A 23,668-nucleotide genomic window follows, 5' to 3' on the forward strand; every position below is an offset into this window, starting at 1 on the left:
GAGAGCAGTTAGGTTTGCAAACAGTCATTATGTTCCTATATTTGTGTGTATGAAATGCATGGTTTGTATACCTTACATTTAAAAAATGTTGTTTTACACTCAAAAGGAATATATTCATTATAAACCAAAAAAAAAAAACCCAACCAATATTTATAATCAGATGTATGAAAGACTGAAGATGTTTCATGTGAAATTTCAGTTCCATAGTTTGGGATTTTTTTTTTCTCTAAGTAAATTGATCTTGAAAATCAACTTTACCACCTTACAGGAGACTATACATTTATTTATTTGATAATAGCAGGGAATTAGAATATATTTAAGAGTGATTCCAGTTAGATAAAGTTTTTACATTTTAATATTCATTTCTTTAAAACTTAGCAAAGTCCAAATTGATTGATTGTAGGAGTGTTTCATAAATTAACTGTAAGAATTGTATAATGTTATATTAGTGTAAAAGCCGCATTTTTTTCTGACACATCATCTTTTGATTTTGTGAATGACCTGGGTTTCTGTTTGGATGTTTTGGTTTATATGCTGATCTATTTTGAAAACACTTCCTTTATACCAGGCAAAAGATCAATTATTTTCTTCCTAATATACCAAAAAACCTTCACTTTAACTGGATTTTGTTTGTAAGACTTTGCCCTCTTCTTTCACTCTCTTATTCTCTCCCAATCTTTTCCACACCAGTATAAAATGCTACTTGAACTTTTTTTTCTAGAATTTTCAAGCTAATCCATCATAAGCAGAATTTATCCTATAAATACTAAATTTTGACAGTTGAATACTTCTCAAGACTATGATACTATTTAGTAGGCATTTTTAAGCAACAAATTTGGCCATTAGAATGTTGATATTGCTTAATAAAAAAGATTTTTTTTGCTTAAATGCAGATGATGGAGGCTACACTTATAATGTCAACATGAGTTCTTCTAGGGGACCCTTTGCAGTTAAAAGAGGTCCATCTTCAAGAAGTGGAGGTCCTCCTCCTAAAAGATCTGCTCCTTCTGTTCCAGCAAGAAGCAATAGTGCAGTGAGAGGACGAGGTAAATATTATGCAACAACAAGTTTTCTTTCCTTAGAACTAAAGTTGTTTTCTTATGAATGAAAATGAGTTAAATTGGATTAATGTTTAAACCTAAGAAGCAACATAGAAATAGTAAATCTGCCTATCTACTTGCCTATGTATTTCTGCATCTTATTATTTGGAATTTGGAATTGGAATTGCAATTTGGAATTTGGAAATTCAGGATGAAGAGATAAATTCAGTTACCCATAATAGATGTAATAGGTAATTAATGACCATAGTAGTAAAACCATTCCTTCATTAATTCATTACAGAATCTATTACATTTTATTAAAAGTCCCCTCCAACATTCTTTGATTGTAAGGCTGCTTTTCCTCAAGATTCTCTTGAAAATTATGTCCTGTGAGAATTGTCTCACATGTTTAACTTTGGGTTGTATATTTTAACAGCTGGTTTTATGTTCTTAAAGTAATTATAAAATAACTGAAACTTGGCAATCATAACATTGTTAGTGCTAAGATCACAGAACTATTTCTGTTCAAGGCATCCTTTTTGATTGTGAGGCTAGTAATAAACACAGAAAAACATGAACGATAATTTATTTCTTATGGCAAGGAAATACAGAGAAATCAATAGAAGACATTTTATGTAACATTTACATAATAGTTAAGGAAGGAGTCAGTTCATGTCACTTGCATAGTTGTGAAATGTATGGAAGATCTAATAGTGCAGGAAAGATTGAACTTTTTTTTTTTTTTTTGGACAGGCAGAGTGGACAGTGAGAGAGAGAGACAGAGAGAAAGGTCTTCCTTTGCCGTTGGTTCACCCTCCAATGGCCGCCGCGGCTTGCGGGCTGCGGCCGGCGCACCGCGCTGATCCGATGGCAGGAGCCAGGTACTTATCCTGGTCTCCCATGGGGTGAAGGGCCCAAGCACTTGGGCCATCCTCCACTGCACTCCTGGCCACAGCAGAGAGCTGGTCTGGAAGAGGGGCTACCGGGACAGAATCCGGCGCCCCGACCGGGACTAGAACCCAGTGTGCCGGCGCCGCAAGGTGGAGGATTAGCCTAGTGAGCCGCGGCACCAGCCGGAAAGATTGAATTTTAATGTAATTGTCACTGGTGGACTAATGAAGAGATTTGAAGTGAACTAAAAGCAGGAAAGCACACAAAAAAGGTGTGAGAACAAATAAAACAGATAACGTTTAGGAGGAGATTTAAAATAAGGTCCTGGATTACAAAGCAGAAGTAAGAACATTTATTAGTAAAGAGGCTTAACAACATAATATCTTACTTCATGTAAAGAGAGAAGTATAATCTCTAGTTCTGTTTTTAAACTTTGGTACAGTGGGTTCTTGATGCTGCCATTATCCAGTTTACCTTGAATACAGTTATCAGTGAATACAGATATCTGCATCTTCAGAATACATACGGAGCAAACCTATTTCCATTAGAGGATTAGCCAGTGAGTGCTTAAAACATGAAACGCTGATCTCTAGGAATTGAGGAATAAGAATTAACACAAGACAAGATTTGAGAAAATTGCTTGCTTTAAAAGGTACAGTTTTCCCCAAATGAATATTCCATTACATTACTAATATGCAAGGGTAAGCTAGTTCATTAGCAGTAAAATAAAACTAGCCACTTGGTAATAATTTAGGAAATAAAAAAATTTAGCTTGTAATAATTTTTCAGTTAAAAGGTAGCAGAGTTTGTGTATGTAAGATGGATTGAATAGCAAGATGGCTTTCTTAGCTAAGAAATAAAAAATAAAAAATGAACTCTATGAAGTAAATAGTTTGAATGTTTACATTTTTGTCATTAATATTCATTAGTAGGGAGCTCTTATTTACCCTAACAGTTAAGATGCAAATGAAGATAGTGTCCCACATTGTACTACTTAAGTTCATTTTTCAGTTCAGGTCCCACCCTCCTGTTAATGCAGACTGCAGAAGGTAGTGCTGACTGATAAGTAATGGAGTTCCTGCCAAACAGTAGGGAACCTGGATTCAGATCTCTCTTTCAACTTCCTCTGTGGCTTTTGTGGGGCATTTGGAGAGGGGGATGAGAGTTTGTTCTTTTGCTTCAAAATTGTTTATTTTTAATTTAAAAACAAGCATTTAAAATATATTTCATATGTAAAGGAATAAATGAAGATGCAAAAATGTTTTTTAAAGATTTTATTTACTTATTGGAGAGGTAGAGTTACAGGCAGTGAGAGGGAAAGACAGAGAGAAAGGTCTTCCTTCCGTTGGTTCGCTCCCCAAATGGCTGAAATGGCCGGAGCTGCACTGATCCGAAGCCAGGAGCAGGAGCTTCTTCCAGGTCTTCTCCCATGCAGGTGCAGGGCCCAAAGGAATTGGGCCATCTTCTCCTGCTTTCCCAGGCCATAGCAGAGAACTAGATTGGGAGAGAAGCAGCCGGGACTAGAACTGGTGTCCATATGGCTTGCCAGCACTGCAGGCGGAGGATTAACATACTGATCTATAGCACCGGCCCTGGATTTTAATATAATTTATTGGAAAGGCAGAGTAGCAAATTACCATCTGGTGGTTCATTTCCCAAAGGGCTGCAACAGTAAGGGCTGGGCCAGAAAGAATTCAGGAACAGGAAACTCCATCCTGATCTCTCACAATAGGTGACAAGGTGCTAAATACGGGCCATCCTCTGCTTTCTCTCTAGATACGTTAGCAAGAAACTGATTAAAAAACAGAGTAGCCAGGAATTGAGCTGGTTTTCTGACATGGGAACCAGACTTTGCAGGTGGTAGATAAATGTGCTGTGAGACAACGTTGGCCCCCAGAAAGTCTTTTCTAAAGAAGTTTTTAAGCACTAAAATTGGTGTTTCATTTGCTGCTTGTTTATGAGAATCATTGGTCCTGAAGGCATATTAAGATACATACAACTATGAGAAATTTTCCTGAGTTACATACTTTTAGCCATTCAGGGTAGGGCAGGGCAGGGGGAGACATTAGAAATATGCAAAGGCAGGGGCTGGCACTGTAGCGTAGCGGGTAAAGCCGCTGCCGGCAGTGCTGGCATCTCATGTGGTGCTGGTTCGAGACCCGGCCTGCTCCACTTCCAATCCAGCTCTCTGCTATGGCCTGGGAAAGCAGTAGAGGATGGCCCAAGTCCTTGGGCCCCTGCACCCACATGGGAGACCTGGAAGAAGCTCCCGGCTCCTGGCTTCGCATCAGCGCGGCTTTGGCCATTGCAGCCAGTTGGGAAATGAACCAGCAGATGGAAGACCTTTCTCTCTCTCTCTCTCTCTCTCTCTCTCTCTCTCTCTCTCTCTGACTCTCCTTTTCTCTCTGTGTAACTCTTTCAAATGACAAATAAATCTTTTAAAAATATGCAAAGGCAAAGAGAATATATAGTATAAAACATAAAATATAACAAAGTCTTGTTAGGAGAATGAATGGGAAAGAGGATTAATTGATAACAGAACTTTATTTTGAAAGACTCTAAAGGAAAAAGAAAGAAGTATGTTAAGGATAACTTAGGTCCTTTAAAAACTGAGGTGGCTACAGAAAAAAGTGAAATTTTTGAAAATGAGGCAGTTATGTAAAACAAAATAAGAAATAGTTCCAAAGTTTACAGTAGCCTGAATTCAGATTTTTCCACTCTACCATAATGTGAAAGAACTATGTACTTCAAATTTTGAATTTTGCTATTTTCCTGGCTGGTGATAGGTGATCTTTTACTCTCCTCTGATACGGGGTAGTGAAAGTAAGCTGCAGTTCCCAGTAACCCCTGTGATCTTATATTTCTGTAGAAGTATGTTGTGTTAGTAACTGGCTGCGATGTTCAGGAGATATAATATATTAAATTCATATTTAACTTAAGGAGGATTTTGACTTAGAACTAAATTATGAGAAGCATCTGTATTTACAAAAAGGTTTTGTTGCACTAAGTTGCCAATGCTGGTATGTAAAAACAAATGAGTTAAACAGCAAGAAGACTGGAGTATACTGAGGCTTTTTAAAAAAAGAAAACAGGTTGAAAGGATAGTGACAGATTTGTTTCAACTAGTCTTTACACTAAATTGTAATTACTTGGTTTAATTTTGTGTTTGAAATTTGAATAGTAAAAAGAACAGGAATAATGGACCAGTATGATGAACAATTATAAGCAGTAAGAGTGAAGACAAGTTTTTAAGAATAATTTGATGTGATGAGAAGGGATAGATAACTGAAATGATGACACATGCAAGGGAAGGATAGTCAAGTGCAAAAGGAACAGAAGGAGACATTCAATGAAGGAAAATGTGTAAGTAATCTTATTTTTGAGGTTTTGTCTACATAAGGTAACATTATTTTAAACTTTCTGTGTAGAGAGGGAACATAACAAGAAAAAAATGTGAATAACGTTTAAGCGGTAAACAGAAAAGCATTGATGGAGTCTTGGAATAATTTTTGACTTCTGTAAAGAGGAAAAAATGTTCTTTGAGGTACTTAATGTTATGATGTTGAAACTAAAGGTCCTGAATCACGCGGGAGAGAGAATTATGGAGATCTACCGCGTAGAAAGCCAGTGTCTTCCCGGAGAGATTACTATGTGTCACCAAGAGGTGGTGGTTATGCTGCAAAAGATAGGTAAAGGAAATCAGTTTTTAATTTTAAAATTAACAGTTTGGTATTATGTAAGAGCCACTTCCATTTAGACCTCAAAATATTGCCTTACACCAGAGAAAATCTTTACCAATTAAACATTACATCCCAAAGTTCCCCCCCCTCTCAACCCCTGACAAATAGCATGTTTATTTTATCTGTATGATCTATAGAGGATAGTTCATGTGATCTTTTGTGTCTCCTTTTCCTTAGCATGTTTTTAAGATTCGCTGACATTATAGCATGTATTTGGTACTTATGTTATTTTATTTCTTTTATTTATTTGAAAGAGTTACAGACAAGTAGAAACAGAGATCTCTCATTCACTGTTTCAATCCCCAAATGTCTGGAACAGCCGGAGCTGAGCTGGTCCACAGCCAGGAACAAAAGCTTATTCTGAGTCTCCCTCTTGGATGCAGGGGCCCAAGAAAGTGGATCATCTTCTACTGCTTTGCCAGGCTATAGCAGAGAGCTGGATCAGAAGTGGAGCAGCCAGGACTCAAAGCAGTGCTAACATATGGGATGCCAGCACTGCAGGCGGTGGTCTTACCTTCTGTGCCACAGCCTCACCCTATTTAAGTTCTTTTCTAACATAATATTCCTAGGATCATTCAAATCATATTTGAGTATCTGTTTCCAGTTACTTTGGATATATACATAAATAACTGCAATTATTGAGGGAAGTAATAATTAGGTTTAATTTTTTGATGAGTCATTAAATTACAACATAGCAGTTGCACCAGTTTATTTTATATTACCAATACTCTAGGATCCCAGTGTGTTTATATCCTCTCTTTTTTCCATTTTTAAAAAGATTTTATTTATTTATTTGAAAGATAGCATTACAGACAGTGAGAGGGAGAGATAGAAAGAGAAAGGTCTTCCTTCTGTTGGTTCACTCCCCAGATGGCTGCAGTGGCCAGAGCTGGGCTGATCCGAAGCCAGGAGCCAGGTGTTTCCTGCCGGTCTCCTGTGCAGGTGCAGGGGCCCAAGGACTTGGACCATCCTCTACTGCTATCCCAGGCCATGTCAGAGAGCTGGATTGGAAGAGGGGCAGCAGGGACTAGAACTGGCACCTATATGGGATGCCGGTGCCACTGGCAGAGGAACAACTCACTGTGCCGCAGAGCTGGCCCCTTTTTCAATTTTTTTTTTTTTTTAGTATAGACTTTGTAGTAGATAGGAAACATGTCTTTATTTGGTCATCATTTTCATTTTCCTAATGAATTACGGAGTTGTGTCATGTACTTTTAGCCCATTTGTATGTAGTATTTGAAGGAATACTGTTCAATAACTTCGCTGATTTTTTGTGTGTGTTTAAGAGATAGTGTTTTTGTGTTTTGTACTTTAGAAATTAATATTTTAAAACCCACTGCTTTTAAGTTACAGAGATTATCCAGGTTCCCAAGAAGGCAAGGATTATGGTCCTCCAACTAGAGACGTTGTGTACCATGATTATGGCCATTCTAGTCCTCGGGATGAACATTTCTCTAGAGGATATAGGTACCTTGAAAATTCTGTGCTTATCAATTATGTTACTGAAATTGGTAATTTTTAAATTAATTAAATCTTTCCTAAATCTAGTGACCGTGGTGGCTATGGTCGCAATAGAGATTATTCTGAGCATCCAAGTAGAGGCTTTTATAGAGATGCATTTGACAATTATGGTAAGTGTCCAATTTTGATTTGTGTAGTATAGATTTAGCTAAACCAGCCACATGGTGAATATAATTTTACTCACAAAATGTAAATTGTCTATTATGGTCTCTTGACTAGATTGAGAATATTGAGCCAAACAGTTTGCTATTAATGAAAGTTAATCTTTCCTCCCATTGGGAAGTTTAATCTTTACATTTTAAAATAATGAGTGTGACAATGTTCTGTATAGGATCTGCATGAAACATTAAAATTCACTCTGTTTTCAGAGGAAGTAAATATTTGTTACTTTCAACTTAAGACCCCTGCCTACTACAGCTTAATTGATGTCATTAGAGGCAGATAAAAGCATGTTTTCTCAACTGTTTAATAACCAGTATCATGGTGTAATGATACCCAAAAAGTGTTGAAGTTTTGCTTTCTGATCATTGAACTGCAGGGAATTCCCGTGGCGTACTATCTGCACGAGGGCCTCCACTGACTTACAGTGGAAACAATCGTTACGAAGATTGTAACAGTACACGAGATGGATATGGTGGAAATCGGGACAGTTACTCAAGCAGTCGAAGTGACATGTATCCAACTGGTCGTGCACGTGGTAGCAGACGGGAACGAGGGTTCCCACCTTCTCTGGACAGGGTGTACTATGTTCCTCATGGATCATATGGTAGTTCGAGTTGTGGGGCTTCTAGAGGCAGTCAGGGGAGAGGCCAGTCTGAAAGAGGAGGACGAAGAAGGTACTAAAACAAAAATTACACTTGTTTGCCAAACTTCCTTTGCAGACAGAAAATTTAAATGCTACTTTTCTTGTGTTGTAAGTACTAGCTATTAAAAGAAATACCTTGGTTTTGGAGGAGGGGGCATATATTAACTTCTCTTCTGTGACTTTTCCCTTTTACAATATATAGATAGATTTGTTTAAAGTAATGTCAGTGTCGCTGTTGAGAAATAAACGTTTCTTCTTGAGAGTGTTTGTACTGTTAAAAGTTCTTAGAATAAAAGTTTGCACAAAACCCTGTGTCCCGTTGCATTGTTCTTTGTTGCATGTATGTCACTACACCAGCCCTTAAACTATCTTTATATTATAAAGAAATAATTACTTGAAAGAGGGTGAGCCGGCACCGTGGCTCAATAGGCTAATCCTCCACGTGCGGCGCCAGCACCCCAGGTTCTAGACCCGGTTGGGGTGCTGGATTCTGTCCCGGTTGCTCCTTTCTTCCAGTCCAGCTCTCTGCTGTGGCCTGGGAGTGCAATGGAGGATGGCCCAAGTCCTTGGGAGACCAGGAGAGGCGAGTGGCTCCTGGCTTCGGATCAGCGCGGTGTGCCGGCCGCAGCGCTCTGGCCGCAGTGGCTACTGGGGGGCGAACCAACCAAAAAGGAAGACCTTTCTCTCTGTCTCTCTCTGTCTGTCTCTCTGTCTGTCTCTCTCTCTCTCTCTCTCTTTCTCTCTCACTGTCCACACTCTGCCTGTCAGAAAGAAAGAAAGAGAGAGAGAGAGAGAAAGAAAGAAAGAAAGAAAAGAAAGAGGGTGAGACTGTTTTACATCCACTGATTTACTCTCCAAGTGGCCATAATAACCCGGGCTGGACTGAACCGGAGCTTCACCTTGGTATCCCACATGGGTGGCAAGAGGCCTAAGCACTTGGACCATCTTCTGCCGATTTCCCAGATGTGTGAGCAGGGAGCTGGACTGGAAGTGGAGCAGCCAGGACTCAAACCAGCACCCATATTAGGTGCCTGCCATCGCAGGAGGCGGCTCTACCTCCTGTACTACAATGCCAACTCTAAACTAATGAGTTTTTTAAAAGTACCCTTGTATTTGAAATTTCATTTGTGTCATTAAATTTCTTCATGGCAAGATGGCCTTAATTAAGCAGGATAAGCAAATCATTAAGTTGCTCTTTTTAAAAAGTGAAACATGTAAAAAGGTTTGAGAAGTCTCCAGAATGGCTTTAAAACTCATTGTCCATGGACCAGCACTGTGGTGTAGCAAGTAAAGCTGCTGCCTGCAGTGCCAGCATCTCATACAGGAGCTGGATTGAGACCGGCTGCTCCACTTCCCAGCCAGCTCTCTGCTGTGGCCTGGGAAAGCTGTGGAAGATGGCCCAAGTCCTTGGGCCCCTGCACCCATGTGGGAGACCTGGGAGAAGCACCTGGTGGAGCTTCAGATCAGTGCAGCTCTGGCCATTGCAGCCAATTGGGGAGTGAACCAGAAGATGGGGGACCTCTCTCTGCTTCTCCTCTCCCTGTGTAACTCTAACTTTCAAGTAAAGTAAATAAATCTTAAAAAATAATCACTGTCCTAATACTAAGTTTTTGTGTGTGTGTGTGTGTCCTGATACATGGCAGGAAAATGGAATTGAAAGATACAGTAATGTTTCCCAGACAATTGGGTGATGGTTATAGGCAATTAACTGCTATGCTAGGAAAGGAAAGACTCATACTGAAATTGAACAAACTGGAAAAAAATATTTTTTGTATCCAAATTAGAGAACTAAATGACTGAAATGAGAGTTACTGGAACCCTTAATTTCCATTTAAATCAAATCTGAACTAACTCAGTTTAATACATTTCTTAATAAAATAAGTATTGCCAGGTTTAGAAATATTGGAGTACAAGGCTATTTAGGAGTTCAAATTAATTCTTGAAATAGTTGAAAATGATTTTAAATAAAAATTTATGTTCTTAAAATTGGTAATAATGTGGCACAGTTAGGGTTTTTAGCAAATTCAGCTGAAGATCATGAATAGGAAATAAAGAGGCTTCAACATTTGAAATTCATGTAAAAACTTCCTTTAAGGTTTATTGATTTAAAAGCCAGAATTAGAGGAGGAGAAAATGAGAGAGAGGGATCTTCCATCTGTTAGTTAACTTCCCAACTGTCCACAATGGCTGGGGCTGGGCCAGGTTGAAGCCAGGAAGCTTATAGGGGTCTCTCACTTGACTAAATGTGCTCAACTACTTGGACCATCTTCTGCTGTTGTTCCAGGTTAATTAGCAGGGGACTGGATTGGAAATGGTGCAGCTGATAGAATAATCAGTGCCCATTATAGGATGCTGGCTTTGCAGGCAGCAATTCTATCTTCTACCCCATAATACCAGTTCTTTGTGTAAAAACTCAAAAAGCATATAGCATATAAGAAATTTAAGGCCAGCGCCGCGGCTCACTAGGCTAATCCTCCGCCTTGTGGCACTGGCACACCGGGTTCTAGTCCCGGTCGGGGTGCCAGATTCTGTCCCAGTTGCCCCTCTTCCAGGCCAGCTCTCTGCTGTGGCCAGGGAGTGCAGTGGAGGATGGCCCAAGTCCTTGGGCCCTGCACCCCATGGGAGACCAGGAGAAGCACCTGGCTCTTGGCTTCAGATCAGCGCGGTGCGCCGGCCGTGGTGGCCACTGGAGGGTGAACCAACGGCAAAGGAAGACCTTTCTCTCTCTCTCTCTCACTGTCCACTCTGCCTGTCAAAAAAATTAAAAAAAAGAAATTTAATACACTACTTAGGTTTAAAAATTGTTAAATGACAGATTAGAGCATCAAGTGGTGTTAGTAAAATGGTGCAGTCTTATGCGTGGCACCATCTAAGCCCCAGGCACCATCTTAGGCTATGACCCCATTGCCATCTTGTATAGTAAACTTTGGTCCTAAGCCCAGCCTGGCTTGCTAAATGTCAGGTGACCAAATGGCCCAACCACAAGCATCAGCTCCACCTCCACCCTAATGAGATTCATTGCTTCCATTTGCCTACCTTCTCTAAGGCTATAACAAAACCTGCTGCCCATACACGTGCTCCTGATCGTTCTCCCTTTTCTGCCTCTTCCTCCAGCCTGTTTCCCACCCAGCAACATACCTTTCCTTTAACTTTAATGTTTGGTGTTTTGTGGTGGCCCTCCATTGCTTCTGTGACTTGGATCCAAGTTCTCTGTGGACCTCGTTCTCCCCTTGGTGATTTGGGAGGCTTTGGGATCCTGGCCTGTTGCCAACCACAAAACTCACTCCTTGGGCTACCTTCATTACCAAATGTTCTGTGATTTCCATCCGCACACTTGCCATTCAGAATCCTCAAGAAAGATGGGGAATGGGGAATTCTCCCACTGTGACTTTTACCACGGATTGTGGTTTTGCTCTGTGTTGTCTTGAAGTCCTGGTACCAGGCACCACAACTCCCAAGGCTTTATGCCTCTCCACGGGCTTTATGCCTTTCCACGGACTTTAAGCCATCCATGGACTGTAGGCCTTCCATGGGCTTTAGGCCATAGGCGCCAATGGCTACATGGGTGATGATCCCAACTCTCTGTTCCTGTACCCTCCCTTTCAGACAGCCATGATCTTGTGGATACCTGATAACCACCAGTCTGACTCACAGGTCGCCATGGGAGCTTCCTCATCCCACATTCCATCTGATTCTCCTCTCAGTTGTCTCCTAAACAATTTAGCCCCTCTTAAATTGCCTCCAAATCTCAAATGTCATTGCCTCTTTTTGGTATCAGGCGAGGCCCATGTATGACCTCAACAGCCAGTTAAAATGGCCACTTAATGGCACATTTGACTCTGACACTCGGGAATCTGTGGGTGTTTGGGAAAGTGAAAGTAGATTCCGTATATCTAAGCTTTCTCCTATCTCTTCTCTAAACCTTTTTTTATAATTTTTTATTTTAGAAAACTTTTATTTAATAAATATAAATTTCAAAAGTAAAACTTAGGCCGGCGCCGCGGCTCACTAGGCTAATCCTCCGCCTAGCGGCGCCGGCACACCGGGTTCTAGTCCCGGTCGGGGCGCCGGATTCTGTCCCGGTTGCCCCTCTTCCAGGCCAGCCCTCTGCTGTGGCCCGGGAGTGCAGTGGAGGATGGCCCAGGTGCTTGGGCCCTGCACCCCATGGGAGACCAGGAAAAGCACCTGGCTCCTGGCTCCTGCCATCGGATCAGCACGGTGCGCCGGCCGCATCGCGCTGGCCGCGGCGGCCATTGGAGGGTGAACCAACGGCAAAGGAAGACCTTTCTCTCTGTCTCTCTCTCTCTCACTGTCCACTCTGCCTGTCAAAAAAAAAAAAAAAGAAAAGAAAAGTAAAACTTTTGGATTATAGTGGTTTTCCCCCCCATAACCACTGTCCCATCCGCAACCATCCCATCTCCCACTCCCTCTCCCATCCCATTCTTCATCAGATTCATTTCAATTATCTTTATATAGAGAACATCAATTTAGTATATACTAGGTAAAGATTTCAACAGACTGCACCCACACAGACACACAAAGTGTAGGGTACTGTTTGAAGACTAATTTTACCGTTAATTCTCAGTACGACACATTAAGGACAGAGATCCTATGTGGGGAATAAGTGCACAGTGACTCCTGTTCTTGATTTAACAATTGACACTCTTATTTGTGATGTCAGTAATCACCCGAGGCTCTTGTCACGAGCTGCCAAGGCTGTGGAAGCCTCTTGAGTCCACAATTGTGACCTTATTTAGACAAGGCCATAGTCAAAGTGGAAGTTCTCTCCTCCCTTCAGAGGAAGGTACCTCCTTCTTTGATGGCCCGTTTTTTCCACTGGGATCTCACTCACAGAGATCTTTCAATTAGGTCATTTTTGCAGTGTCTTGTCTTTCCATGCCTGGGAAACTCTCATGGGCTTTTTAGCCAGGTCCGAATGCCGTAAGGGCTGATTCTGAGGCAAGCGTGCTGTCTAAACCTTCTCTTCATACCTCACGTTCTTCAGCTCAAGTTCTATTTACTTCCAAAGCCCTTACTAGCCAAGCCCCTTTCTAGCTCTTCACTGTCTCATTCACCATACCTCCTTTCTCCCACCTAAGAATCCCAACCTTATCTCAGAACCAGCCCTTTAGGTCTACTGCCCACCTTGTCTACTCCCTTTGCCTTATCTATGATCCTCTCTAACACCCTCCTGGATAAGCAAAGGCAAGTTCAGGAACAGGTTGTCTCCATGCCATCACCCTCTAGCCCAGGTCCTCCAAATAACCTTCACTCCTCCCTCTGTTCCAATTTTACCATAAGAATAGCAAGGGAGTGGTGAGTCCATCCTCTTGAGCTAACAATCTACTGTAATCAAATCACCTATCTTCACCCTTCTAATAGCTCGTTGCTTTGTCATGAGCAAGCCAGGTGTGATTATCAGATCTTTTGATAGGTTTTATCCCTAATTGAATGTCAAGTTGGCCTTGCCAGGTCTCCTCAATTCCTACAAACTCAATTTCCTGGTCCTAGTAGTGAGCATTTCCTAGACATTTCATTTATTAGCACTGGGTTAACAGCGAAAACTACCTCTCTCTTCCTAAACCCCCCTCCTCCGTTCTGACACTCTCTCCTGCGTAAAAGCCTAAACTGCTAAAAAATACACAGTAAACCTCACCAAAGAGCCTTCCTTGCATCTTCTGCCTTCCTTATCAGAGTCCTTGCAGTGCTCTACAAGTGCCCCAACAAGCAGCTCTGCTCTTTAAACTTAATTTCAAACACGCCCTGCTCTCTGTATGGGCAGACTCAGCTCTAAGGTCCCCCTTCAAAGACAACATTACTCTTAAGGTATCTTCCAATCTCTGTGAAATAATAATGACTACTAGCCCTTCAAACCAGCATGCCTACCTGGTTAATTACTATTTTCAGACATGTCTCCTTTTCCCTAGTTGCCCCTTACTCTGTCACCTATCAGATTCTTCCCTTTAAAAATCTCTCCAACCAGAGGGGTATCCTTCTACTCTGATGAATGCTCTCCCCTATTAAACCTAACATGATGAACAATCTCCAGTGGAACACTAAATTCAAATTCAATTAAACTCTAAAAACATGTGTTAGGTAAATAACAATCTTGTACATGAAAATTTCGTTCAGCTGTAGCTGGACATTGGTTTTAAAAGAATTTCTTGAATCTAGGAAAATCACTGCCTTTAAAAATATTGTTTTGTAACTTGCCAAACATGGTTTGCAATTTGGTTTTAACAGCTTTCCCATTATATAGCAATGGATAATAAGTATACAGCCCCTAAGGTGGACTTTCCAATGTCTGTTTTCATGTTGCTGATTTAAAGCTAGAGTTTCATAAAAAGAAGTAGAATTCAATATTGAATAGATGCAATTTTGACCTTAATTTAGATAGAGGTATGATAAAATACCAGCACCTTCAGTCATCCAGGTATAATTTCTAAATGCAAATTTTATAAAGCAATTGAGATAAATGTGCTTAAATGTAAAGTGATCTGCACCCCCATGTTTATTGCAGCTAGACACCCTGTCTTATAAAGTTTAAAGGGGAGTGGTTAACTAGCACCTCTACCAGGTCCCAGGTGAAAGGAGGTACATCCTGGGAAGGGAGTGATTTGACTTAGGCACGAAGGTAGTGTTACACAGGGTGTGGTGGGGAGTGTGTTTTCCAGTTTATGGCCCTAATCTAACTACCTGTCTTATCCCATATTATAACTATATTTTTATTTTTATTTCTTTTTTTTTTTGTAGTACTTTTTTTTTTTTTTGACAGGCAGAGTGGACAGTGAGAGAGAGAGAGAGAGACAGAGAGAAGAGAAAGGTCTTCCTTTTTGGTTGGTTCACCCCCCAGTGGCCGCTGCGGCTGGCGTGCTGTGGCCGGCACACCGTGCTGATCCAAAGCCAGGAGCCAGGTGCTTCTCCTGGTCTCCCATGTGGGTGCAGGGCCCAAGGACCTGGGCCATCCTCCACTGCACTCCCAGGCCACAGCAGAGGGCTGGACTGAAAGAGGAGCAACCGGGACAGAATCCCGCGCCCTGACCGGGACTAGAACCCAGGGTGCCGGCGCTGCAGGTGGAGGATTAGCCTAGTGAGCCACAGCGCCGGCCTATTTTTATTTCAAATGCTTTATAGAAACAGGCCTTCAGAAACTGCAGTGATAAAGAAAATGTGGTATATATACACTATGGAATACTACACAGCCATAAAATTGAAATCCTGTCTTTTGTAACAAAATGGATGCAACTGGAAAGCATTATACTTAGTGAAATAAGCCAGTACCCAAAAGATAGATACCATATGTTTTCTCCATATTCATTTACGTTTGTTCAGTAATATTAAATGTGTTCTTACTGTACAACCAGCAGTTCATGACCTAGGTATTCTACTTATGATCTAATATTCTTAGGAAAGCAGTAGAGGATGACCCAAGTCATTGGGCCCCTGCACCCACATGGGAGACCTAGAAGAAGCTCCCAGCTCCTGGCTTCAGCTTGGCCCAGCCCTAGCCATTGTGGCCATTTGGTGAGTGAGCCAGTGGATGGAAGATCTCTTTATCTCTCTGTCTCTCTTTCTGTGGCTCTGCCTTTCAAATAAACAAGTAAGTATTTTTTTTTAAAAAGTTAAAAAATGACATACAGGTTTTTTTTTACAAAGAAAGTGATGAAAAATATATGAAAAATGGTCATTTTCATTAGTTATTAGGAAACTATAAATAAGTACCATTTTATTACCTCACACATATTGGATAGTGTTAGGAAACTGGCGCAGTTGTAGCCAGGTGGCCGCATGGCCCAGCTACCTGAGCCAGGCTCCACCCCCATCCTAATGGGATTCGCTGCTCCTGCTTCCCTGCCCGCCCTCAGGCAAAGTTTTAAAAGGGCCTGTTCCTGCACACATGTTCTCTTGGCTCTGCTCTCCTGCACTCCTGGCTCTTCTCTCCTGCGCTCTCTCCTCTCTCTTGGCTCATCTCTCTATCTTCTCTCCTCTGTCTCTCTCTTATACTCTCTTTCTCTCTTTTTCCTTTGCTGCCCCTTCACTCCGGTCTGTAGGGTGTTCCCCAGTAAACCCTTTCCCTTACTCAGGTGTTTGGTGTGTTTTGCGACGGCTGACATTAATATATAACAGATAGATATACATTTTTAATCAGAAATGACAATTACTGACAAAGGTATGAAAAACAGTGGGAATTGCCAGTAGGGTTCCTTCTGTGGAAAATAGTTTTGCTGTTCCTCCAATGTAAAAAATAGAAATTATCATGTGTCCCAGAAGCTCCACTTCTATCAATAGAAAAATTGGAAACAGCTATCTAAAGAGATCCATGTGCAAGTGTATTTTTAAGCAGCAATATTCCCCATAGGTAAGTGATGAAAAGGATCCAGATGTTCAGCAATCATTTCATGGGTAAATGAACAACATACTAATCAGTGCTGCAACATAGGTGAACTTTACAACAATATACTCAATGGCACATTAGCAGGAAGGTAGGTGTGAAGTAGCAAAGAGACACACTGGTGTTACAGGGATGCCAATGTTACAAGCAACAGGTTAACCCACTGCACTACAACACTGGTCTTGCATCAGTGTGCCCATTCTTTGTGACTTAAAAGCCTGAAGTTGCAGATTTGCATGATGTCTAATTCAAAATTATATTAGCACATAACTTATCTAATAATGTAACATTTATATCAACTATTATTTTAAATTTGACATTTGGAGTTTGCAACACAGAATGCATGTGCTTTTTATTTTCTTATTTCCATAAATGACATTCAACATTTAAATCTCAAACTCCATAATTCATCCTGTTATCAGCTTTACAGAAGAGGAAATGAGGCATTGGTTTCTCCTCAAGTATAATTTTAGGAGTCTGAAAGAAATCGTGAATCCCTGGCCAGAGATTATTAATTAAAATTTAGAAATAACTGCTTTTCAGTTCTGGAAAATGTCGATCTCTTCCGCTTTACTTGCCATTTGCCTTTGTTGTCTTTTTTTAAAAATTGAATTTCTGAGTTCCCTACTACCCACTGTGATGTACGATTTGTGACCAAAAACCTATTTATGTCTTACCATCTTATCGTTAGTCACTGAACATACATTTATATCTAAGTCTTAACAATTTTAGTAACTCCAGCCATGAGGCAGAACCGCTATCCTCGTTCTCACTTTTATGTTAGTTAGGCGTTGATGACGTCATGCATAATTCATAAGGAGGCGTGGTCCTCCTACATCCTGGTCACCGAATCCAACAAACATATTGCTCAGCTTCCGGTTTGGCGGTCGCCATCTTTCTTCAGCGCCTAGTGAAGGAGGACAACAATTTCAACGGCTTTGGGAGTGGAAGGCGACAGCCCCAAGTCTAGCTGGTCAAGCCAGCAGGGAGCAGTAGGGAGACGGCGGCAGCGTGTGACTGACCTTGGCTCGTTGAGGTGTCCACCACAGCGGAAGAATCAGAAAACGGCATCTGGTAACTTACAGCCTTTCTTGCTTTATCACTGCTAGTAGATGTGTTGGGGCATTGAAAGGGCCTGCGTAGTCGCTGAGCCGGGCTGTTGTGGCGCAAACGCTTTTTTGAGGGCAGGTTGGAAAGCGAGAATCGGGAGGGAGTGGAGGACAGCGTGGAGAGGGGGCTTACAAGCAGAAACAGTGGGAGTAGAGGAATTAGAAGATGCAGAGGGAAGCGAGGAGGGAAATGACGAGTAGAACAGGCGGCAGGGAATGGGGGAGGAGAGGCAGGGAGGCGTGCCCACAGAGGTGGGGGAGAGGAAGTTCAGTTTGGAAAGGAGGAACAGAGCCTGGAAATGCAGACTGGGGGAGGGGAAAAGGAAAGCAGGTTTTGGAGAGGGGGCGCCCAAACACAACTGATTCTGGGATTTAGCTGACACGCATTTAATCAACCCACATACCAGGGCTCATGTTTTAGTGTATCAGGCTTTACTGCTCTGAGCCTGGAACCATATTCTGCCGGTCCTAGCGTCTGATATCTGAATGTTTCCTGTAGCGTTTCACTTTTGAATCTTCGTGGTCTTTACTTCCTCTGTAGGGTCTTTAAAATCCTTAGGCGCCCTGACCCTCCCGTATTTGTCCCACAGCTTCTAACAGAGACCAAATTCTAAGGAAGATTAGTTTGCTTTTTAGCTTCCCCCCAATGTAGAACTTTATATGACATTTTCCTTCAGATATATCTCTTCCCTTGCTGTTTGACCCCCAGATTAACTTAGGAGCTAAAGCAGGACCAGGCTCTGTGGCAGACCGTATTTACTTTGCCTCTGAGATCTCATTTTTGGTTGTACTTTCTGTGTAGCCCAGAAATTCTATTTGGATCGTTTAAATTAGTTTTTAGAAAGTTGTCAAATCCAAAATCTGCCTTTGGAGACTTCCATGAACTGACCGTTAGGAAGACCCCTACACCCAATATTGGCCCCACCTCCACAATGCAAATTACATCACCTTCCAATGGAAACTCTTCTTCACTAGCCATTTAGAGGCACACTTCCAGGATATACTTTTATGGAATACTATTCTCCGCAGGGTGTCAGAATTCTTTTCAGAAAACTCTCAGTGTCTCCCCTAAGATGTACCCCAAAGACCGTACATCAAAGAAATACATGTTTGGACTCATAGTTATCAGAAGTCTATACCATTCCCACTAGTATTTTTCCCTCACAGATCCTATCAAATTTGTTATTAATTGTGAGACCCCCCCCCCCTTCAGCTCCCCTGCTGGATGTCCACCTGTGTTCTCTTTTTTTTTTTTTTTTTTTTAATTTTTTTGACAGGCAGAGTGGACAGTGAGAAAGAGAGACAGAGAGAAAGGTCTTCCTTTGCCGTTGGTTCACCCTCCAAGGGCCGCCGCGGCCGCTGCGCTGCAACCGGCGCACCGCGCTGATCCGATGGCAGGAGCCAGGAGCCAGGTGCTTTTCCTGGTCTCCCATGGGGTGCAGGGCCCAAGCACCTGGGCCATCCTCCACTGCACTCCCTGGCCACACGCAGAGAGCTGGCCTGGAAGAGGGGCAACCGGGACAGAATCCGGCACCCCGACCGGGACTAGAACCCGGTGTGCCGGCGCCGCTAGGCGGAGGATTAGCCTAGTGAGCCGCGGCGCCGGCCTCACCTGTGTTCTCTTAAAAGGGTGTAGAAGCTGGTACCTGCAAAGCTGGCATCCCCTGTGCATGCTTGTCCATGTGCAGGTTGCTGCACTTCAAATCCAGCTCCCTGTTAATGGCCTTGGAGAAGCAGGAGATGGTAGCGCAAGTGTTTGGGCCCCAGCTACAATATGGGAGAAATGGATAAAGCTCCTGGCTTTGTGCTAGCCCCGTTCCCATTGGGGCATGAGGGGAGTGAGCCAGCAGATGGAGAATGTGTCTGTCTCTCTCCCTGTCTCCCCTGCTTATAAGTATGATTTTCAAGTGAATAAATAAAATAAATAAATAAATCGCTTTAAAAATCAGAGTTTAAAATTATGTTTCTGGGGCCGGTGCCGCAGCTCACTAGGCTAACCAACGGCAAAGGAAGACCTTTCTCTCTGTCTCTCTCTCTCACTGTCCACTCTGCCTGTCAAAAAAATAAAAAAAAAAAATTAAAAAAAAATTATGTTTCTGGTCAACATGTGAGACAATTATTAGTTGCTACTTGGGATACCCAAATTCCTTAGTAGAGTGCCTGTTTGAAATCCTGGTCATTGTGATTGCAATTCAGCCTCCTGGCTTTGGCATGGCACATCTCTGGCTGTTTTGGGGATTTGGGAAGGGAACCACTGGAAGGGAGATATCTCACATTCATGAGACTCATTTTCTATGTTTCTCTTTCACTGACATTCAAATAAAATTTGTAAAAACAATTTAAAAAAGTCAAAATGGGGTTCAGTATTACTGAGTGGTGAAACTGAGCCTCACTTTTTTTTTTTAAGATTTTTATTTATTTATTTGGCAGGTAGAGTTACTAAAGACAGTGAGAGAGAGAGAGAGAGAGAGACAGAGAGAAAGGTCTTCCTTCCGTTGGTTCACTCCCCAAACGGCCGCAACAGCCGACGCTGCGCAGATCCGAAGCCAGGAGCCAGGTGCTTCTCCTGGTCTCCCATGTGGGCGCAGGGGCCCAAGCACTTGGGCCATCCTCCACTGGCCTCCGGGGCCACAGCAGAGAGCTGAACTGGAGGAAGAGCAAGTGGGACCAGAACCTGGCGCCCGCATGAGATGCTGGTGCTGCAGGTGGAGGATTAACCTAGTGCGCCACCATGCAGGCCCCTGAGCCTCACTTTCCATCTAGCAAGTTTGAATCTAATAATTTGGGCCCTACACTGTTTAAACTCAGCCTCAGTTTTCCTTCAGGATAACCTCAGTAGCGTGTCCTGTGTTTCTTTAAAGATGGTATATTAATACTAAAGCTCTGTTCTTTCCCAGAATTGCTTCTGACAAAAAAATCCCATCCTTAAGTACCTTATGTTTTATGCTGGCTTTCTGGTAGATGTCTAGCTCACTCTCATCTAAGAAACGCCGTGTTTCTGGGCCTGATTCAACACTAGAGTCTCACTGTTTCCCTACCTACCCTGTGACGTTGGAAGTGCCCTCAGAACCAACCAACGTAAGTGTTTTCTCCATGGAAATCTGAGAAGTGGGTATGTAGCATGATCTGAAGAAAGTGCCTTTATCCATCTCTCCATGTTCCATTAATGCCTGTTTTCCCAACTCTGTTTTTCTCTCCTCCATCCATAGGGAATGCAGAAAAGTATTGAAACAGACATAGATGAAGGTCTTTACTCCCGCCAGCTGTAAGTGGGTCCAGAGCTAATGATGAGTGTTGAAAATAGGTGCAGCAAGATTATGGTTTGACCCAGAGGCCTCTCTGAATCTGGCAGGTATGTGCTGGGTCATGAAGCAATGAAGCGTCTTCAGACATCCAGTGTGCTAGTGTCAGGCCTGCAGGGCCTGGGTGTTGAGATCGCCAAGAACATCATCCTTGGTGGGGTGAAAGCTGTTACCCTGCATGACCAGGGCACTGCCCAGTGGGCTGATCTCTCTTCTCAGGTACCTCATTTCTGCTTTCTTAACCATTGGAAAGACAAACTCCTTAGACTCCTCATGTAGTTCAGTTCTCTTTTTTAATACTGTAGTACTACCTACGGGAAGAAGATATTGGTAAAAACCGAGCTGAAGTATCCCAACCCCGCCTTGCTGAACTCAACAGCTACGTGCCTGTCAGCACCTATACAGGACCGCTGTTTGTTGAGGACTTCCTTAGAGATTTCCAGGTAATATGCAGGCCTTTATCTTTTTTCCAGATGTTAGTTCTGATTCCTTTAGTAAATATTTACCTAGCAGGGTGACCTGGTATCTTAGGTTTATTGCTTAGGTTTATTGCAAAGAGAAGCCGAGCTGTCCTTTTTCATCTATTTAAAGGAAGATATGGCCATACATTGTGGTACGTGGATTATTGTAGTAGAACTTTGTAGTTCAACTGCTACTGTTTAAGTCTTGAACTCTTCTAGTGTATGGTCTATTTTTTTTTATTTTTATTTATTTATTTATTTATTTTGACAGGCAGAGTGGACAGTGAGAGAGAGAGACAAAGACAAAAGTCTTCCTTTTGCAGTTGGTTCACCCTCCAATGGCCGCCGCGGCTGGTGCTCTGTGGCCGGCACACCGTGCTGATCCGATGGCAGGAGCCAGGTACTTCTCCTGGTCTCCCATGGGGTGCAGGGCCCAAGCACTTGGGCCATCCTCCACTGCACTCCCAGGCCATAGCAGAGAGCTGGCCTGGAAGAGGGGCAACCGGGACAGAATCCGGTGCCCCGACCGGAACTAGAACCCGGTGTGCCGGCGCTGCAAGGCAGAGGATTAGCCTAGTGAGCCGCAGCGCCAGCCTAGAGTATGGTCTAGAGAAAGTCATTTGACTTCTTCTGCCTTATTATTTCCTGTGAATACACAGAAATGTGGGCCTTACAGAGTATTTATGAGACTTAGGCTTAATAGTGCGCCTAATTTTTAGTAAAATTAAATAGCTGATTTTCTATACTAGAGGACTAGGGCACAAGGATCCCTGATGTAGGAGTTGGAATTTATCCTGGTGAATAAATGATGGCAATAAAAAACAAATCCTATAGATTGTGGCTGAATAAGTATTTTAAGAATTCATTTATTTGTTTGAAAGGCAGAGTTACAGAGAGAGAGGGACACACAGAGAGGTTATCCATCCACTAATTCACTCCCCCGATGGCTTAAGCTGCCAAAGCTGGGCTGATCCAAAACCAGAAGCCAGGAGTTTCATCCAGGTCTCCCGTGTGGGTATGGGGCCCATGCACTCGAGCTATATTCCACCTCTTTTCCAGGCCGTAGCCTGGGAGCTGGATTAGAAGTGTAGCAGCTAGGATTCGTACTGTGCCCATATGGGATTCCAGCACCACAGGCATAGGCTTAACCTACAACACCACAGGCAGTGGCCCCTACAACTATTTTCTTAAGTATTGGAGCAATAGGGTTTGGTGGAGATAAACGCAAGATGTTTTCACTGGAATAGTGTTGTTGCTTTTTTTTTTTTTTTTTTTGACCCCTCAAGCACAAAAAAATACAGGCAGTAGTGAGTATTAGTTAAAGAAATGAAATAGTTGTTCATCAGATTCTTTACAGGTCATCTTTGATTTTTTGTCATAGTCTCTGAGAGTTCATATTGTTTCACCAGTTCTTACCCTCCCGAATCTGACACACACAGGAAGTATACAACAGTTTGAGGAAGAGAGTTTAACCAGAGGAAAACTTAGTGCTTATTCTCTCTGTTACTTACAGTGTCAGGTTTTTAGCCCAGTCCTATGATTTTTTACAGGTAGTGGTCCTTACTAACACTCCCTTGGAGGATCAGCTGCAGGTGGGTGAGTTCTGCCACAACCATGGCATCAAGCTTGTGGTAGCAGACACACGTGGCCTGTTTGGGTGAGTTTTTATCTTTCCTTCCTTCCTCCAACACTTGCCAGACTCACACTGGGAGGCGTGTATTGCCTTCAGATTCCATTTAGACATCTGAATTTTCAGTTTCACATATTCATTCTCCCAGTATGGCATGATTCGGTGCCACCTAATTGTCACCAGTGTACCGAGTTTGCTTGGCCAGTACTTACTGTATATTGAAGAACCTGCAGTGTCTGTTTTCGTGGGTGTCATGCACCAGTCCTTTTGGTTCCCTCTACAGGCAGCTGTTCTGTGACTTTGGAAAGGAAATGATTGTTAGGGATTCTAATGGGGAGCAGCCACTCAGTGCTATGGTTTCTATGGTCACGAAGGTAAGGAGACCAATCCTAGGGGTTCCAGAATAAGCAGGACGGTACCAAATCATTCTTTGTGCTGGCAGTTGAGCCTGCTTCTGAAGTTTAACTCTTTCTCCATATAGGACAACCCTGGGATTGTTACATGCCTGGATGAGACCCGACATGGATTTGAGAGTGGAGACTTTGTCTCCTTCACGGAAGTTCAGGGCATGAGTGAACTGAATGGCATTCATCCTGTTGAGATCAAAGTTCTGGGTATGTCATAGCCATCACAGGGGTGGGCCACAAGTGAGAAGTGGTTGCTTGGAACAAAGGGAAAGTAGGTGAGCCAATGCAAAAGCTATGTAGTAACATGTCTGCACTTCAAACTAAAATAAAAGTCAAGAATGAGTCTGGAATCTTAGCTGGGACTTAGAGA

The 23,668-nt window shown here is 42.5% G+C and overlaps 2 protein-coding genes and 1 long non-coding RNA gene across 4 annotated transcripts in view; 2 read left to right on the top strand and 1 right to left on the bottom strand.

Moving 5' to 3' along the window:
* The window catches only part of LOC149119176 (RNA-binding motif protein, X chromosome-like), a 30,752-nt gene extending 22,458 nt beyond the window's left edge, over nucleotides 1-8,294 (top strand). The window contains exons 3-7 of the mRNA XM_089325293.1: nucleotides 894-1,046; nucleotides 5,506-5,620; nucleotides 7,019-7,138; nucleotides 7,220-7,302; nucleotides 7,731-8,294. Coding sequence (XP_089181419.1) covers nucleotides 894-1,046; nucleotides 5,506-5,620; nucleotides 7,019-7,138; nucleotides 7,220-7,302; nucleotides 7,731-8,035 — 776 coding nt within the window. The 3' untranslated portion in view covers nucleotides 8,036-8,294. The remainder of the gene's footprint in view (nucleotides 1-893; nucleotides 1,047-5,505; nucleotides 5,621-7,018; nucleotides 7,139-7,219; nucleotides 7,303-7,730) is intronic.
* Nucleotides 8,295-16,309: 8,015 nt separating this feature from the next.
* Nucleotides 16,310-17,730, bottom strand: LOC149119177 (uncharacterized). The gene is made up of 2 exons (XR_016228668.1): nucleotides 17,412-17,730; nucleotides 16,310-17,296 (listed from the first exon to the last, which is right to left on the bottom strand). It is a non-coding gene; the product is annotated as an uncharacterized LOC149119177 (long non-coding RNA).
* The window catches only part of LOC149119178 (ubiquitin-like modifier-activating enzyme 1), a 37,318-nt gene continuing 30,905 nt past the window's right edge, over nucleotides 17,256-23,668 (top strand). For both annotated transcript variants that reach the window (XM_089325144.1, XM_089325145.1), the window contains exons 1-8: nucleotides 17,256-17,463; nucleotides 20,460-20,576; nucleotides 20,708-20,763; nucleotides 20,851-21,019; nucleotides 21,106-21,243; nucleotides 22,812-22,918; nucleotides 23,175-23,265; nucleotides 23,373-23,505. In XM_089325144.1, the coding sequence (XP_089181270.1) occupies nucleotides 20,460-20,576; nucleotides 20,708-20,763; nucleotides 20,851-21,019; nucleotides 21,106-21,243; nucleotides 22,812-22,918; nucleotides 23,175-23,265; nucleotides 23,373-23,505 (811 nt within the window). In that variant the 5' untranslated portion in view covers nucleotides 17,256-17,463. The remainder of the gene's footprint in view (nucleotides 17,464-20,459; nucleotides 20,577-20,707; nucleotides 20,764-20,850; nucleotides 21,020-21,105; nucleotides 21,244-22,811; nucleotides 22,919-23,174; nucleotides 23,266-23,372; nucleotides 23,506-23,668) is intronic.

The sequence above is a fragment of the Oryctolagus cuniculus genome, chromosome Y, assembly GCF_051225735.1.
Source record: "Oryctolagus cuniculus isolate XC-2025 breed Fujian yellow rabbit chromosome Y, ASM5122573v1, whole genome shotgun sequence".
In the NCBI taxonomy this organism is placed as follows: Eukaryota; Metazoa; Chordata; class Mammalia; order Lagomorpha; family Leporidae; genus Oryctolagus; species Oryctolagus cuniculus.